The 17,153-nt window shown below is 44.7% G+C and overlaps 1 protein-coding gene across 1 annotated transcript; it reads left to right on the top strand.

The window, feature by feature from the left end:
* The first annotated feature begins 1,696 nt into the window (after positions 1 to 1,696).
* On the top strand, positions 1,697 to 16,962 carry LOC129827650 (V-type proton ATPase 116 kDa subunit a 3-like). The gene is made up of 20 exons (XM_055888682.1): positions 1,697 to 6,741; positions 10,757 to 10,891; positions 11,099 to 11,177; positions 11,337 to 11,581; positions 11,692 to 11,756; positions 11,919 to 12,045; positions 12,146 to 12,225; positions 12,346 to 12,439; positions 12,623 to 12,835; positions 13,018 to 13,168; positions 13,304 to 13,443; positions 13,571 to 13,728; positions 13,841 to 13,931; positions 14,070 to 14,188; positions 14,480 to 14,693; positions 14,923 to 15,033; positions 15,152 to 15,238; positions 15,404 to 15,524; positions 15,651 to 15,822; positions 15,957 to 16,962. Exons 2-20 carry the CDS (start codon positions 10,775 to 10,777, stop codon positions 16,048 to 16,050), a joined length of 2,478 nt encoding a protein of 825 aa, XP_055744657.1. The 5' UTR covers positions 1,697 to 6,741; positions 10,757 to 10,774; the 3' UTR covers positions 16,051 to 16,962.
* Positions 16,963 to 17,153: the final 191 nt, after the last annotated feature.

The following is a 17,153-nucleotide window of genomic DNA, read 5'->3' as shown; positions in this document are numbered from 1 at the left end:
TGCACTGTCAACTGTGGGACCTTATATAGACAGTGTGTGTGCCTTTCCAAATCATGTCCAATCAATTAAATGTACCACAAGTGGACTCCAAGTTGTAGAGACATCTCAAGGATGATCAATAAAAACAGGATGCACCTGGGCTCAATTTTGAGTCTCATAGCAAAGGGTCTGAATACTTATGCAAATAAGGTATCTGTTTTTATTTTTAATAAATGTGCAAACATTTCTAAAAACTTGTTATCCCTTTGTCATTATGGGGTATTGTTTGTAGTATGAGGGTCGGAATTATTTTATCAATTTTAGAATAAGGCTGTAACGTAACAAAATGTGGAAAAAAGGAAGGGGTCTGAATTCTTTCCGAATGCACTGTACATAGGGCAGCGGCCTCTAACGTGCAGTGTTGAGCAACCGGGTGGTAGCCGGCTAGTGACTGTCACTAAGTTCAGAGCAGGGTACTGGGTGGAGGACGGATAGTGGTGGCTGTTTAACAGTCTGATGGCCTTGAGATAGAAGCTGTTTTTCAGTCTCTCCGGTCACTGCTTTAATGCAGTTGTACTGACCTCGCTTTCTGGATGATAACGGGGTGAACAGGCCGTGGCTCGGGTGGTTGATGTCCTTGATGATCTTTTTGGCCTTCCTGTAGCATCGGGTGCAGTAGGTGTCCTGGAGGGCAAGCAGTGTGCCCCCGGTGATGAATTGGGCAGACCGCACCACCCTCTGGAGAGACCAGCGGGTGGTGTAGTTGCCGTACCAGGTGATGGTACAGCCCAACAGGATGCTCTCAATGCTGCATCTGTAAAAGTTTGTGAGGGTCTTAGAGGCCAAGCCAAATTTCTTCAGCCTCCTGAGGTTGAAGAGGCGCTGTTGCGCGGCCTTCACCACACTGTCTGTGTGGGTGGAACATTTAAAATGGTCAGTGACGTGTACTCTGAGGAACTTGACGCTTTTCACCTTCTCCGCTGCGGCCCCGTCGATGTGGGCGTGCTCCCTCTATCTCCTGAAGTCCACGATCAGTTTCTTCGTTTTGTTAACGTTTAGAGGTTATTTTCCTGGCACTGCTCCACCAGGGCCCTCACCTCCATGTAGGCTGTCCTGTCATCATTGGTAATCAAATTGTATTAGTCACATGCGCCGAATACAACAGGTGTAGACCTTGCAGTAAAATGCTTATTTACGAGCCCCTAACTGTGTAGTTTCAAAAAATACTGATAAGAAGAGATAAAAGGAACAAGTAATTAAAGAGCAGCAGTAAAAAAATAACAGTATATACGGGGGGTGCCGGTACAGAGTCAATGGGAGTCAATGGGCGGGGGCACTGGTTAGTTGAGGTAGTATGTACATGTAGGTAGAGTAAATTAAAGTGACTATGCATAGATGAAAACAGAGAGTGGGGTGGGGGGGGGGGGGGCAATGCAAATAGTCTGGCTAGCCATTTGACTATATGTTCAGGAGTCATGGCTTTGGGTAGAAGCTGTTTAGATGCATCTTAGGCCTAGACTTGGCGCTCCGGTACCGCTTTTCGTGCGGCAACAGAGAGAACAGTCTATGACTAGGGTGGCTGGAGTCTTTGACAATTTTTATGGCCTTCCTCTGACACCGCCTGGTATGGAGGTCCTGGATGGCAGGAAGCTTGGCCCCAGTGATGTACTGGGCCGTTCGCACTACTCTCTGTAGTGCCTTGCGGTCGAAGACCGAGCAATTGCCATACCAGGCAGTCATGCAAACAGTCAGGATGCTCTCAATGGTGCAGCTATAGAACCTTTTGAGGATCTGAAGACCCATGCCAAATCTTTTCAGTCTTCTGAGGGGGGATAGGTTTTGTCGTGTCTGCTTCACGACTGTCGTGGTGTGCTTGGACCATGTTAGTTTGTTGGTGATGTGGACACCAAGGAACTTGAAGCTCTCAACCTGCTCCACTGCAGCCCTGTCGATGAGAATGGGGGCGTGCTCGGTCCTCTTTTTCCTGTAGTCCATAATCATCTCCTTTGTCTTGATCATGTTGAGGGAGAGGTTGTTGTCCTGGCACCACACGGCCAGGTCTCTGACCTCCTCCCTAAAGGCTGTCTCGTTGTCATTGATCAGGCCTACCACTGTTGTGTCATTGGCAAATTGAATGATGGTTTTGGAGTCGAGCCTGGCCGTGCAGTCATGAGTGAACAGGGAGTACAGGAGGGGACTGAGCACGCACCCCTGGGGGCTCCAGTGTTGAGGATCAGCGTGGCAGATGTGTTGCTACCTACCCTCACCACCTGGGGGCGGCCCGTCAGGAAGTCCAGGATCCAGTTTCAGAGGGAGGTGTTTAGTCCCAGGGTCCTTAGCTTATTGATGAGCTTTGAGGGCACTATGGTGTTGAACACTGAGCTGTAGTCAATGAATAGCATTCTCACATAGGTGTTCCTTTTGTCCAGGTGGGAAAGGGCAGTGTGGAGTCCAATAGAGATTGCATCATCTGTGGATCTGTTGGGGCGGTATGCAAATTGGAGTTATCTTAATCAGCTACTACTGTTGTGTCGTCTGCAAACTTGATGATTGAGTAGGAGGCGTGCGTGGACACGCAGTCATGGATGAACAGGGAGTACAGGAGGGGGCTGAGCACGCACCCTTGTGGGGCCCCAGTGTTGAGGATAAGCATAGTGGAGGAGTGGTTTCCTACCTTCACCACCTGGGGGCGGTCTGTCAGGAAGTTCAGGACCCAATTGCACAGGGTGGGGTTCAGACCCAGGGCTACGAGCTTAATAATGAGCTTGGAGGGTACTATGGTGTTGAAGGCTGAGCTGTAGTCATAGAACAGCATTTTTATTTATTTAACCTTTATTACAATATAGCAATTAAACACTGGAGTGATAGATGTGCAGAAGATGAATGTGCAAGTAGAGATACTGGGGTGCAAAGGAGCAAAATAAATAAATACAGTATGGGGATGAGGTAGTTAGATGGGCTATGTACAGGTGCAGTGATCTGTGCGCTGCTCTGACAGCTGGTGCTTAAAGTTAGTGAGGGAGATATGAGTCTCCAGCTTCAGTGATTTTTGCAGTTCGTTCCAGTCATTGGCAGCAGAGAACTGGAAGGAAATTGGCTTTGGGGGTGAGGAATTGGCTTTGGGGTTGACCAGTGAAATATAGCTGCTGGAGCGCGTGCTATTAGTGGGTGCTGCTATGGTGACCAGTGAGCTGAGATAAGGCGGGGCTTTACCTAGCAAAGTCTTGTAGATGACCTGGAGCCAGTCGGTTTGGCGACGAGTATGAAGTGAGGGCCAGCCAACGAGAGCGTACAGGTTGCAGTGGTGGGTAGTATATGGGGCTTTTGTGACAAAACGGATGGCACTGTGATAGACTGCATCCAATTTGTTGAGTAGAGTGTTGGAGGCTATTTTGTAAATGACATCACTGAAGTCGAGGATCGGTAGGATGGTCAGTTTTACGAGGGTATGTTTGGCAGAGTGAGTGAAGGATGCTTTGTTGCGAAATAGGAAGCCGGTTCTAGATGTAATTTTGGATTGGAGATGCTTAATGTCAGTCTGGAAGGAGAGTTTACAGTCTAACCAGACACCTGGGTATTTGTAGTTGTCCACATGTTCTAAGTCAGAACCGTCCAGAGTAGTGATGCTGGACGGGCGGGCAGGGATCGGTTGAAGAGCATGCATTTAGTTTTACTTGCATTTAAGAGCAGTTGGAGGCAACGGAAGGAGAGTTGTATGGCATTGAAGCTCTTCTGGAGGTTAGTTAAGTGTCCAAAGAAGGGCCGTAAGTATACAGAATGGTGTCCTCTGCATAGAGGTGGATCAGAGAATCACCAGGAGCCAGAGCGACATCATTGATGTATACAGAGAAGAGAGTCAGCCCGAAAATTGAACCCTGTGGCACCCCCATAGAGACTACCAGAGGTCCGGACAACAGGCCCTCTGATTTGGCACACTGAACTATCAGAGAAGTAGTTGGTGAACCAGGCGAGGCAGTCATTTGAGAAACCAAGGCTGTTGAGTCCGCCGATAAGAATGTGGTGATTGACAGTCGAAAGCCTTGGCCAGGTCGACGAATACGGCTGCGCAGTATTGTCTCTTATCGATGGCGGTTATGATGTCGTTTAGGACCTTGAGCGTGGCTGAGGTGCACCCATGACCAGCTCTGACACAAGATTGCATAGCAGAGAAGGTACGGTGGGATTCGAAATGGTCGGTAATCTTTGTTAACTTGGCTTTCGAAGACCTTAGAAAGGCAGGATAGGATAGATATGTCTGTAGCAGTTTGGGTCTAGTGTCTCTCCCTTTTGAAGAGGGGGATGACTGCGACAGCTTTCCAATCTTTGGCAATCTCAGACGATACGAGAGGTTGAACAGGCTAGTAATAGGGGTCGCAACAATTTCGGCGGATAGTTTTAGAAAGAGAGGGTCCAGATTGTCTAGCCTGGTTGATTTGTAAGGGTCCAGATTTTGCAGCTCTTTCAGAATATCTATGTGGATTTGAGTGAAGGAGAAATGGGGGAGGCATGGGCGAGTTGCTGTGGGGGGTGCAGGGCAGTTAATTGATTCTCAATTATCGTGGATTTATTGGTGGTGACAGTGTTTCCTAGCCTCAGTGCAGTGGGCAGCTGAGAGGAGGCGCTCTTATTCTCCATGGACTTTACAGTGTCCCAGATCTTTTTTGAGTTTGTGCTACAGGATGCAAATTTCTGTTTGAAAAAGCTAGCCTTTGCTTTCCTAACTGCCTGTGTATATTGGTTCCTAACTTCCCTGAAAAGTTGCATATGACAGGGGCTATTCGATGCTAATGCAGTACGCCACAGGATGTTTTTGTGCTGGTCAAGGGCAGTCAGGTCTGGAGTGAACCAAGGGCTATATCTGTTCCTGGTTCCATTTTTTTTGAATGGGGCATGCTTATTTAAGGTGATGAAGGCACTTTTAAAGAATAACCAGGCATCCTCTACTGACGGGATGAGGTCAATATCCTTCCAGGATACCCGGGCCAGGTCGTTTAGAAATGCCTGATCGCTGAAGTGTTTTAGGGAGCGTTTGACAGTGATGAGGGGTGGTCGTTTGACCGCAGACCCATTTACGGATGCAGGCAATGAGGCAGTGATCACTGAGATCTTGGTTGAAGACAGCAGAGGTGTATTTGGAGGGCAAGTTGGTTAGGATGATATCTATGAGGGTGTCCGTGTTTACGGATTTGGGGTTGTTCCTGGTAGGTTCATTGAACATTTGTGTGAGATTGAGGGCATCAAGTTTAGATTGTAGAATGGCCGGGGTGTTAAGGATGTCCCAGTTTAGGTCACCTAGCAGCATGAGCTCTGAAGATAGATGGTGGGCAATCAATTCACATATGGTGTCCAGGGCACAGTTGGGGGCAGAGGGTGGTCTATAGCAAGCGGTAACAGTGAGAGACTTGTTTCTGGAAAGGTGGATTTTTAAAAGTAGAAGCACGAATTGTTTGGGTACAGAGCTGGATAGAAAGACAGAACTCTGCAGGCTATCTCTGCAGTAGATTGCAGCTCCACCCCCTTTGGCAGTTCTATCTTGTCGGAAAATGTTATCGTTGGGATAGAAATTTCAGGGGTTTTGATGGTCTTCCTAAGCCAGGATTCAGACACGGCTAGGACATCCCTGTTGGCAGAGTGTGCTAAAGCAGTGAATAAAACAAACTTAGGGAGGAGGCTTCTAATGTTAACATGCATGAAACCAAGGCTTTTATGGTTACAGAAGTCAACAAATGAGAGCACCTGGGGAATGGGAGTGGAGCTAGGCACTACAGGGCCTGGATTAACCTCTACATCACCAGAGGAGGAGTAGGATAAGGGTACGGCTAAAGGTTATAAGAACTGGTCGTCTAGTACGTTCGGAACAGAGTAAAAGGAGCAGGTTTGAGGACGCGGCTAGGGATACAGTCTGGGCCAACAGCCTTGCGAGGATTAACACACTTAAATGTCTTACTCACGGAGGAGAGCACAAATTCAGGGGGTTGAATACTTATCTAATCAAGATATATTAGTGTTTTATTATTCATCACTTAAATGTTTTTTTCTCATTTTGACAGTATTTTGTGCAGATCGTTGAAAAAAAGACAAATCCATGATAATCCCATTTTGTAACACAACATTTTGAAAAAGTGAAGGGGTGTGAATACTTTCTGAAGGCACTGTACATGTCAGTGATTTTAGAATAGGGCTTTGCTTGAGAAATTTGGGCTGAGATGATAGGGGAAGAATATAGACGTTTTATACTATACTTGCCTGCAGGGCAGAAAATCCTAAATGTTTTTAAATGTATATTTGTCAACTGTCCAGAGGCCTCTGACCTATCTCCCCCTATGCAAATAAAGTATGGGGGGAAGGTTATTTGACACTCAAAATGTATCTACCGTCACGTGAGAACAAGTAACGTGACATAAAGCCAGCGAACGGGAAATGCTCTCAGTACTTCCCAAATAATTTCACCAAAAACAGGGAGGGGTGTAATCATTTGTTTCAACCTTAGCAAACGGAAAAAGTTTAGCAATGAAAACGTGAGTTTCTATTGGACACATTCTGATAAATCCCGCCCCATTTGATTCTGTTTAAGAAACGTTTTGCAACAGAATTGGCGAAATTAATACGCTCCAGTACGGTATGTTTAGAAACTTTGTGACTTCCCGGTGAAAACAGATTTGTTTGACGCTGTTTGTTGTTCTGGTCTATCACCTTGAGCCAACTCTCACAACCGGCCACCACAAAAGTTTTCGATTGAGCTGGACAGATTGAAGGAAACAGGTAAAGTGGTATATTTCCTACCTGCTTTCACAAAGGATAGATTCGTGTGTGGTCGGTCAACAAATGTTTCTATCAACAAATGTGGACATTCTGTAGGCCAGTGGGCTATTTGAGTTGCTGACATTGGAAATATCTAGCCTAATATAAGTTAATTTATTTTTATATTGTTTCTGTGGTAACTTAGTCTAATGCAATGCATGGAAACGTTGTGGCAAAACGGGATTAACTTTTTTGTTTTTGACATACAAGATAGGGGGCAACGTTTGCCAGCTTGGATAGATACAATGTTGCAAACAACACTGTCGTGATTACATCTGTAACTCTCCCAGCGAAATGAATACTTTTTCATTTGACGCTGGACGAATTTGCGGCTTTTTGATTTTGTGAGCCTGTTCAGGTTTGGTTTCGCTTTGCCAATCACCCTTCTAACATTATATTAATCTACTATCTATTTAGTCATCTATTAATAGCTAGTAGTTTATCTATCAATGTCAAGATAGTTATTTTTTATAAATACATTTAATGCAATTATAAAATACTTTATGCCTAGAGGCATTAGCAGAATTTTTTTTAATCTGACGAATTATAGGGTAGGTAGCCTGCTGAACCTGACAAATGGATCAATAAAAACATATAATACGAGAAGGGAAGACACAAATGGAATATGACATCCATCTAAACTGGAGGAGGAAATTGTCCAAAAACAATCTTTTAAGTGGCACTGACCCAACAATGATAAAGAGTGGTTGTGTGCGTGCACTAACTGGGGAAATTGCTGATGCTCTCTGTTGGTGCCAATAAAATAGACTATACTGTTGTTCACTCAGTTAAGTTGAAAATTTTTATAACTAAAAGACAGACTATTCTTTTCATTTACTTCTCTTTACAGCAATAACCATTTGCTTTCAAACTATGTTTTGAAATATTGCAATATGACTGGCTGGGCCTCTACTTTGTAGTTGGTCTATGCTGCGTGCGCTGCCTTTCCTAATGACTGTCGGCAATGCGATTTTAAAACAATCCATAATTTATTTTATTTTAAAGAAGCTAATGATCCACTGTGGCCAAATAAAGCTTTAGTAGCCTATTTTGAATGGTTTTATAGGAAAAGGCTCATTTGAATAAATAATTTTGGAGATTAATTTATTTTTGTATTGAATTGTTGTGTCAATGTATTTTATTATAGGGAATATCATGGATCGTAGCCTATATATCACGTTGTGCAATCACAGTGTTTTCATGAGACAAGTGCACGGGTCTCTTCCCTCTGTCCTATCAAGGGACACAGACCCTGTCATCTGATTCAGACTCCTCACTCCAGTTTGTTGTGCCACAGACCTAAAACTCATTGTATTGACAATCACATGTGTGCTTTAATGGATATTAACAATGATTCTGGGGGTTCTTAATGAGTAGCCATTAATCCTGGACTCTATTGGAACCCTGTTGGTATTTACAGCTTTGAAATGGCAGATGATAAGTAGGAGTGACACACACACACACAGAGACTATTGTATTACCATTCTATCTTCATGGTTATATTGCATTTTACAGACCTGCCCACTAGCCATCAAATCCTTGCTTCCTCTGTCCTTGTTTCCTCCATCCCTCGCCTCTTTCAAAGCACATCGGAGGAGGAGGCCCGATGGGAGGAACCTTCAATCCTCTCCCCCAATGTGCTTTGAGAGGGTGAGGATTTGACAGCTAGTACAATTTTTAGACAGTACATTCCTATATGTACAGTTGAAGTCAGAAGTCTACATACACTTAGGTTGGAGTCATTATAAATTGTTTGTCAACCACTCCACAAATGTATTGTTAACAAACTATAGTTTTGGTAAGTCGGTTAGGACATCTACTGTGTGCATGACACAAGTAATTTTTCCAACAATTGTTTACAGATTATTTCACTTGTATTACAATTCCTGTATTACAATTCCAGTGGGTCAGAAGTTTACATACACTAAATTGACTGTGCCTTTTAAACAGCTTGGAAAATTCCAGAAAATGATGTCAATGCTTTAGAAGCTTCTGACTGGCTAATTGACATAATTTGAGTCAATTGGAGGTGTACCTGTGGATGTATTTCAAGGCCTATCTTCAAACTCAGTGCCTCTTTGCTTGACATCATGAGAAAATCAAAAGAAATCAGCCAAGAGCTCAGAAAAAAATTTGTAGACCTCTACAAGTCTGGTTCATCCTTGGGAGCAATTTCCAAATGCCCGAAGGTACCAAGTTCCTCTGTACAAACAATAGTCTGCAAGTATGAACACCATGGGACCACGCAGCTGTCATACCGCTCAGGAAGGAGACACATTCTGTCTCCTAGAGATGAATGTACTTTGGTGCGAAAAGTACAAGATCATACTTTTTGGAGAAATGTTCTCTGGTCTGATGAAACAAAATTAGAACTGTTTGGCCATAATGACCATTATGTTTGGAGGAAAAAAGGGGAGGCTTGCAAGCCAAAGAACACCTTCCCAACTGTGAAGCTCAGGGTGGCAGCATCATGTTGTGGGGGTGCTTTGCTGCAGGAGGGACTAGTGCACTTCACAAAATAGATGGCATCATGAGGTAGGACAATTATGTGGATATTTTGAAGCAACATCTCAAGACATCAGTCAGGAAGTTAAAGCTTGGTTGCAAATGGGTTTTCCAAATGGACAATGACCCCAAGCAGACTTCCAAAGTTGTGGCAAAATGGCTTAAGGACAACAAAGTCAAGGTATTGGTGTGGCCATCACAAAGCCCTGACCTCAATCCTATAGAAAATTAGTGAGCAGAACTGAAAAAGCGTGTGCGAGCAAGGAGGCCTACAAACCTGACTCAGTTACACCAGCTCTGTCAGGAGGAAGGGGCCAAAATTCACCCAACTTATTGTGGGAAGCTTGTGGAAGGCTACCCAAAACGTTTGACCCAAGTTAAACAATTTAAAGGCAATGATACTAAATACTAATTGAGTGTATGTAAACTTCTGACCCACTGGAAATGTAATGAAAGAAATAAAAGCTGAAATAAATCATTCTCTCTACTATTATTCTGACATTTCACATTCTTAAAATAGTGGTGATCCTAACTGACCTAAGACAGGGAATTTTTACTAGGATTAAATGTCAGGAATTGTGAATACATTTATACTCAGTTTTTGGCTAAGGTGTATGTGTACTTCTGACTCCAACTGTACATATCAACCACAATTACCTTGTACCCCTGCACATCGACTCGGTACTGGTACCCCGTGAAGTGAAGACAGAGGAAGCAAGGATTTGACTGCTGGTAGGTGGCTAAAATGCAATGTAACCTTAAACAAAGCATAGTGATACAAAAGTATTAATTAAATTGTTGTGACTATCTTATCTTAAATAGACATTGAGAAATATACCTATCGGGATTGATGGATGTATTAATAGATTACTTTATAGATGAATATAATTAGATTAAGGGTGAACTGCTATTTTGAAGGAACAGGAAGTGTTTGTTTGCATTTGGATAGTGACAGACATTCCACATTTAACCCAACCCGCTTGTGAAATTCAAAATATCAAGTGTTTTTATGTTTATATGCCAAAAACTGGAACATTAAAATTAAAAAAAAAAAAAATCAATTGGCCAAAATGTACACGGACGATCTTGGTTCAGTCTCTCCCCAGTCTAAATGTCGATATGGTTAAACCTATTTTAGTGACCCACATCAAGGGTGGTGTATTGAGGCCTTTGCACTGACTTGTGGTCAGAGTTTAATTAGTTGTGAAGTGCAGCTTGAGTGGAAATTCCACTGTCGCAATTCATGTGACTTTTTCAGTTAGTCAGAGGGGAAGAATGCACTTTGTCTTTCCCTTATCTGTAACTGTCAGCGGTCACCTGATTTTTGAAGCAACCGCCATACACTAACACCATTCTCTCTCTTCACCTTATCCCTCACTACTTTTATCTATTCACTGTTTCTATCCTATCTCCTTTCCATCTCCCTGTCTCTTTACCTTCTTACTCTCCCCCCTTTTCCCTCTCCCTCTAGGCCTATCTCTAGGTGGCGATGGGTTCTATGTTCCGCAGTCAGGAGGTGTGCCTGGTGCAGCTCTTCCTCCAGTCTGGTTCAGCCTACAACTGTGTCAGTGAACTGGGAGAACTGGGCCTGGTCGAGTTCAGAGATGTGAGTTATGTTCTCCCCTGACCTCGTTTGTCTTGTATCTTCACTAAGAATGACTGTCTCAGAAACAGTAGCTGTGACTAATGTCTCTACCATCTTGCTATTAAGTTTGAAATTAGCGACATTAGCTGACGTGTAGTAATGCCTCGTGTGAATAACTGGTGAGTAACTAACTGTGTCTGTTGTACTCTTCCCTCTGTGGTGAATCAGTTGAACCCCAATGTCAACTCCTTCCAGAGGAAGTTTGTGGGGGAGGTGAGACGATGTGAGGAACTGGAGAAAACTTTCTGTAAGTATCTAGATCCCTCACTATCGGCTCCTGAAACAAGGCCGCTCATTAAAGCGATCCTAATACAAGAAAATTGTTTGACAGTTGTCTCCTATGCATTTGACTTTCTCTCCTTACATCTTTCCCTCAATCTCTCTTTTCATCCTTCTCTCCACTCAGCGTTCCTGGAGCAGGAGATCAATCGGTCTCTGTGGCCCCCCCTCCATGGCCCCCTCCCTTCCCCCTGCCCGACACCCTCGGCCCCCCAGCCCAGAGACCTACTCACCATTGAGGAAGAGAGTGAGAGGCTGGCCAGGGAGCTCAAAGAGGTGTCCAGGAACAGAGACAGTCTCAGAGCCCAGATGACCCAGCTCAGCCAATACAAAGGGGTTCTCACCCAGACCCACTCCCTCACCTCCTCACAGGTCAGAACTACACCACCCAGACCCACTCCCTCAGAACTACAACTACTGTTTGGATGTATTAAAGTGGAGAACTACAATCTCATAACTATTTTCATTGTTCTCTCTCACAGGGTTCGCCGCCTCCACTGGAAACAGTAGGCATATTGGAGCCTAACCGACAGGACGTCCACCTCAGGTAAACCTCATTAGTCAAAGCGATTGCCAGTGTCTTTCCACCTAACTTTTTTTTACATTGGCTCTGGACAATGACTGATTTCCATTTTCCAGTTGGTCAACATACTCTCTGTGCCAACTTACCTCGTTTTTTAAATTTCTCCCATCCCTCTCTCGTTTGCAGTTTTGTGGCCGGTGTGGTCCACCCCTGGAAAGTCCCTTCGTTCGAGCGGTTGCTATGGCGAGCGTGCCGTGGTTACATCATCGTGGACTTCAGAGAGATGGAGGAGCAACTAGAGCTTCCTGTCACGGTGAGGAGATGAAGAAAGGAAGAGGAGCTCTATACTAAAAGTAGAGTAGCAAGTAAGATGGTCAGTGAGTCAAATCTTCTAATATTTGATGTGATGGCAGGGGGAGATGCAGTGGACGGTGTTCCTCATATCCTACTGGGGAGATCAGATCGGACAGAAGGTCAAGAAGATCTGTGATTGGTGAGTAAACCTGTCCACTTCTCCTTCGTTGTGATATTTGACACATTGCAGTGGTTCATGTTTATGCTTGTTTAACAACCCATGTCTTTCTTGCACCTCCTCAATAACTTGCATTCCCAGCTTCCACACACAGACGTTTGTGTACCCCGACAGCCCCACGGAGAGAGAGGAGATTCTCCAGGGACTGCAGGGCAGAATTGAAGACATCAAATCTGTAAGGCAGACTACCACTGTATAAAACACATTCACCTTCATTTTTGTTGCTGTATCTCAAACTTCAATAAGAATCACATTGGGAACAGCAAACAGTGAGCGAACATTTACTTTTAAATTTGCCTCACACTCCATCTCTAATCCATCCCTCGTCCTCCTTCACCCCCCCCCCCTCCTACCCCAGGTCCTGTCCCAGACAGAGCACTACCTCCAGCAGCTGTTGGTGCGTGCTGTAGCCGTGCTGCCCCAGTGGAAGGTGCGGGTCCAGAAGTCTAAGGCTGTCCAGGCTGTGCTGAACCTCTGCAGCCCCTCCGTCACCGACAAGTGTCTGATCGCTGAGGCCTGGTGTCCCGTCAGCAAGCTGCCTGAACTACAGAGTGCCCTGAGAGAAGGAGGGGTGAGGGAGGGGAAGGAAAGAGGGAAGGGGAGATTGAGTAACCAAGCAAGATGCAAGGCAACAAGAGAGGGTTGTCTTTGGTCATGCTGTTTAAACTGAGGAATGTATGTAATTTTTCAAGGTACCCCAAAAGTGTACGACTTTAAGCCCCTTCATTTTGTCTCTTGTCTCTCCCCTATCAGAGGAAGAGTGGCAGTGGGATGGACTCGTTCTATAACCGCCTCCCATGCTCCACCCCTCCTCCCACCCTGTTCCCTACCAACTCCTTCACGGCCGGCTTCCAGAGCATCGTAGAGGCTTATGGAGTGGCCAGTTACCGTGAGGTTAACCCAGGTATCAATCAATACATGTATCACTTCAAACCGCCAACCCTCCAACAGACCAACCAAGGGAAGAACCACCTCTAGTATATGTAAATGTTCAGAAATTTGTTCTCTCGCTCAACCCTCTTATTCCCGTTCTCCATAGCCGTGTACACCATCATCACATTCCCCTTCCTCTTTGCGGTGATGTTTGGGGACGTGGGTCACGGCCTGCTGATGTTCCTGGCTGCCCTCTGGATGGTCCTGGAGGAGAAGGACCCCAAACTCAGGAACAACACCAATGAGGTTGCGCCCACAAATACGTCACACTCTTTCATACAGACACTTTAAACACACTTTAAATTGAGAGGCTGACAATTATACGGATTCAGAGGAACAGTCCTAATATATAAAGTCTCTGTGTGTGGTGTAGATCTGGAGGATGATGTTTGGAGGACGCTATCTGATCCTGTTGATGGGACTGTTCTCTGTCTACACTGGGGCCATCTACAATGAGTGTTTCAGCAGAGGACTCAGCCCCTTCAGCTCCGGCTGGCACGTACGACCCATGTTCGATAGCGGAGAGTGGAGGTAAGGACACATGCCGCATCACTCACACCTGCGTAACAGCGCCACAATCCTTTTTCTGATTGTCATGTCTGTTTTAAAATATTTTAGTTCTGTATCTCTCTCTCTCGCTCAGTACAACAACTCTTAAAGAGAACAACTTCCTGTCCCTGGACCCTAACATCACTGGGGTTTTTACAGGACCCTATCCTTTTGGCATCGACCCGGTATGGAAATCCACCACACTGCCTCCTCTCTCTCTCTCCCTTCCTAATTTCTCTCTTCCTCATTTCTCTCTCTCTATTCTCCCTGTGATTGTTTCCATGACTCAGTTATAATGAGTAACTGTGCTGTGTGGTCCTCAGATCTGGGGTCTGTCCAACAACCACCTGACGTTCCTCAACTCCTACAAGATGAAGATGTCCGTCATCATCGGGGTGATCCACATGACCTTCGGAGTCTGTCTGTCCTTCTTCAACTACAAGTGAGGGAACATTACGTTAGTTTGTGTGTGTGTATTGAAATGCAAGGGACAATTGCTGTAATCTACTAATTTTCTCACCGTCCCTCTCCTGCTATCCCTACTCGCTCTACTCAAACCAATACCTTTGTTTATGCATTCCTTTCTCTTAAACCTATGATTCCCTCTACCCACCCACCTCTTTGGCTATCTCTTTTCATCCCTCTCTCTCGGCCATCGCTCTCTCCTCCCTCCCATCTCTCTCTGCCCATCCTTCTCTCCCCCATCTCTCTTTTTTTCTCTCTCTCCCTCCAGACACTTTAACCAGTTGAGCAGTGTATTCCTGGTACTGATCCCAGAGCTGTTCTTCATGCTGTGTCTGTTTGGTTACCTGGTCTTCATGGTCATCTTCAAGTGGCTGGCCTTTGACACGGCCCACTCTAACTCCACCCCCAGCATCCTCATCCACTTCATAGACATGTTCCTATTCACAGTGAACAAGGAAAACCCGCCCCTCTACAAAGGACAGGTGTGTGTTTTGTAGGGAAACCTCCCACTGTTTGGGACGGTTACAGTATATGTATGGAAGGGCACACAACGGGCTCACTACAAAATACTTAATTGTTTAAAGTATGCTTAATGTTTGCTGAATCCTTGAAAACATAATCTATAGGTAAACAATGGTATGGTAGCATGCTCACCCCTAAGTACAACCTGCCACTGTGGTGACGTTCTAACTCCCGCTCTCTGCACTGTAGATTGTGGTGCAGAAGGTCCTTGTGGTGCTGGCGCTGTGTTCTGTTCCAGTCCTACTGCTGGGGAAACCCATCCATCAATACATCACCCACAAGAGGAACCACTGGCACATGGTGAGCAACTTGACTCTGGCTGAGCTTTTGCTAAGTGTATTGATTTTATTGTAAGTATCTAGCATCACTTTGTTTCTTCTGTATGTGAGTTGGTCTGGTGTGATTCTGTGTCCTCCAGGCAGGAGAGAGCCGCCCCCTGTTAGATGAGAACAATTCCATCAACGCTCATCAGGGAGAGGTGGAGACGGGGAGTCACAGAGAGGAGGTGGAAAGGCGGTGTTATCACAGTGTTACCTATGCTAGCTCTATTTCTGTGTTCGCAGAGGCTTAGCTAATGACGCGTTTAACGTATTACTCAGTCTGACAACTTTTCAACTCCTCCCCCTCTTTAAAAAAAATCTAATAAATATCACATTCTCTGTGTCTGTAGGAGTTTGATGCTGCTGATGTGTTCATGCACCAGGCCATCCACACCATAGAGTACTGTCTAGGCTGCATCTCCAACACAGCCTCTTACCTACGACTGTGGGCCCTGAGTCTTGCACATGCACGTGAGTCACACACACACCCTCGTTCTCCACTGATTTGTAGTCACTCACCGCAAACTGACTCATATTTTGAAATAGTACTAACTCGCTGTAGCTCTTATTTTGTGTGTTCCCCCTCCATCCCTCCAGAGCTGTCAGAGGTGCTCTGGGTGATGGTGATGCGTATCGCCCTAAACGGGCAAGGCTACGTGGGATCTGTGGTCCTGTTTGTAGTCTTTTCCTTCTTTGCTGTGCTGACAGTCTCCATCCTCCTGGTCATGGAGGGCCTGTCTGCCTTCCTGCATGCCTTGCGTTTGCACTGGTAAGAGATTGAGGGGTGGAGGGAGATGGTTGGGGGGAAAGACAGAATGAGTGAACGAGAGGAGTGTGTGACTGGAGGATTGGAGAAAATATATTATGTGCAATATTGTCTGTTGATTTTTCTTTCTCTCCTAGGGTGGAGTTCCAGAATAAGTTCTACAGCGGAACAGGCTACAAGCTGAACCCTTTCGCCTTCTCTTCCCTAATCCACGCCTCGTCCGCTATGTGATCAATTTATTGACCGTTTTAAATATGTTTGAATAATTAACAACCATTTGGCAATCAGTCACTTGCTCTGCACCTATCGCTCCCCCGCACATTGAGAATGATTGCTCTCTTTTTTATTGAAAGCTTGGTGTTTTGAAGAACTTGTTCAATGTCCAAGAATGCATTGAGGACTTTGCACTGTGTTATTGATTATGTGCCCATTTCAGCATGCATGTTGTGTGATCAGAATATCTGTTGTTACTTCTATGGACTGACCATGTGTTGCTTCCAGTAATGTACATTTTAGATAATAAATGTTTTTTATCATTCACATCCTCTTAGTTTATCATTCTAAGCATGATTTGAAAACTGTTGTAATATCTTCATAGTGTTGTTTGGTTGAATAACTCAGGAAATGGTTGGTATTGACTTTCACACATGATGAAAGTGATCTCAAAGTCTGTAAAGATAAAGGACACCAGTTGTCTTAACACATCTGGTCTGAAAGACAAAGTAGACATGATGGCTGTGCTGCTTTTGTTATTGGTAATGTGAGCGACCCTTTATGGTACTCAACACCTCCAGTTTCTTATGTCGTATTTGGACACGATTAATGATTATGGAAAGAACTTGTCAACCATGTCATTCACATTATGTCTGATATGAGCAGAGAACCATCTGAATGAATATCAACGTTTTTCCAAAGATAAAGTTGATTTGTGTGCCTTTGAGCCCATCTAGTTTCCATGTTTGTAATCAGGCCTTATCTGTTCATTAGTCATTGAGACTGATCATGGAACATATTCAAGCTTTTGAACAACTGTTAGTCTGCCGCATTCTCTGTATCCTGGTTCACATCATGCTGTCTTTGTTTTTACTATCAGTGTGATAAACTATGGCTGAAATGAAATTAAAGCTGTTTTTTTTTTCTTTGTGTGGATGTACGTTTTACTTCTTGACTTGGTATTCCTATTGTAGAAATAAGGCGAGGAGGCCATTTCTTAAATTATGGATATGAACTAATATTGGCTTCATTTGACTTTATTTTATTCTCACTTCCATCTGGTAAGTGGGTTGTGGTGTAAATGTGTGTGAAGCGCAACAGGGACTCACTGTGGCGAGGGG

This window comes from Salvelinus fontinalis, chromosome 29 (genome assembly GCF_029448725.1).
Source record: "Salvelinus fontinalis isolate EN_2023a chromosome 29, ASM2944872v1, whole genome shotgun sequence".
Classification (NCBI taxonomy): Eukaryota; Metazoa; Chordata; class Actinopteri; order Salmoniformes; family Salmonidae; genus Salvelinus; species Salvelinus fontinalis.
Note: the sequence above shows the minus strand (reverse complement) of the source record. Positions and strands in the feature narration are given on the sequence as shown.

Excerpts from the sequence above, each read along its gene's own strand:
- LOC129827650 (XM_055888682.1), top strand. The coding sequence starts at position 10,775 with ATGGGTTCTATGTTCCGCAGTCAGGAGGTGTGCCTGGTGCAGCTCTTC. Across the intron at positions 12,836-13,017 it reads GTGCCCTGAGAGAAGGAGGG|AGGAAGAGTGGCAGTGGGAT; the intron begins GTGAGGGAGGGG and ends CTCCCCTATCAG. Across the intron at positions 13,169-13,303 it reads TTACCGTGAGGTTAACCCAG|CCGTGTACACCATCATCACA; the intron begins GTATCAATCAAT and ends CGTTCTCCATAG.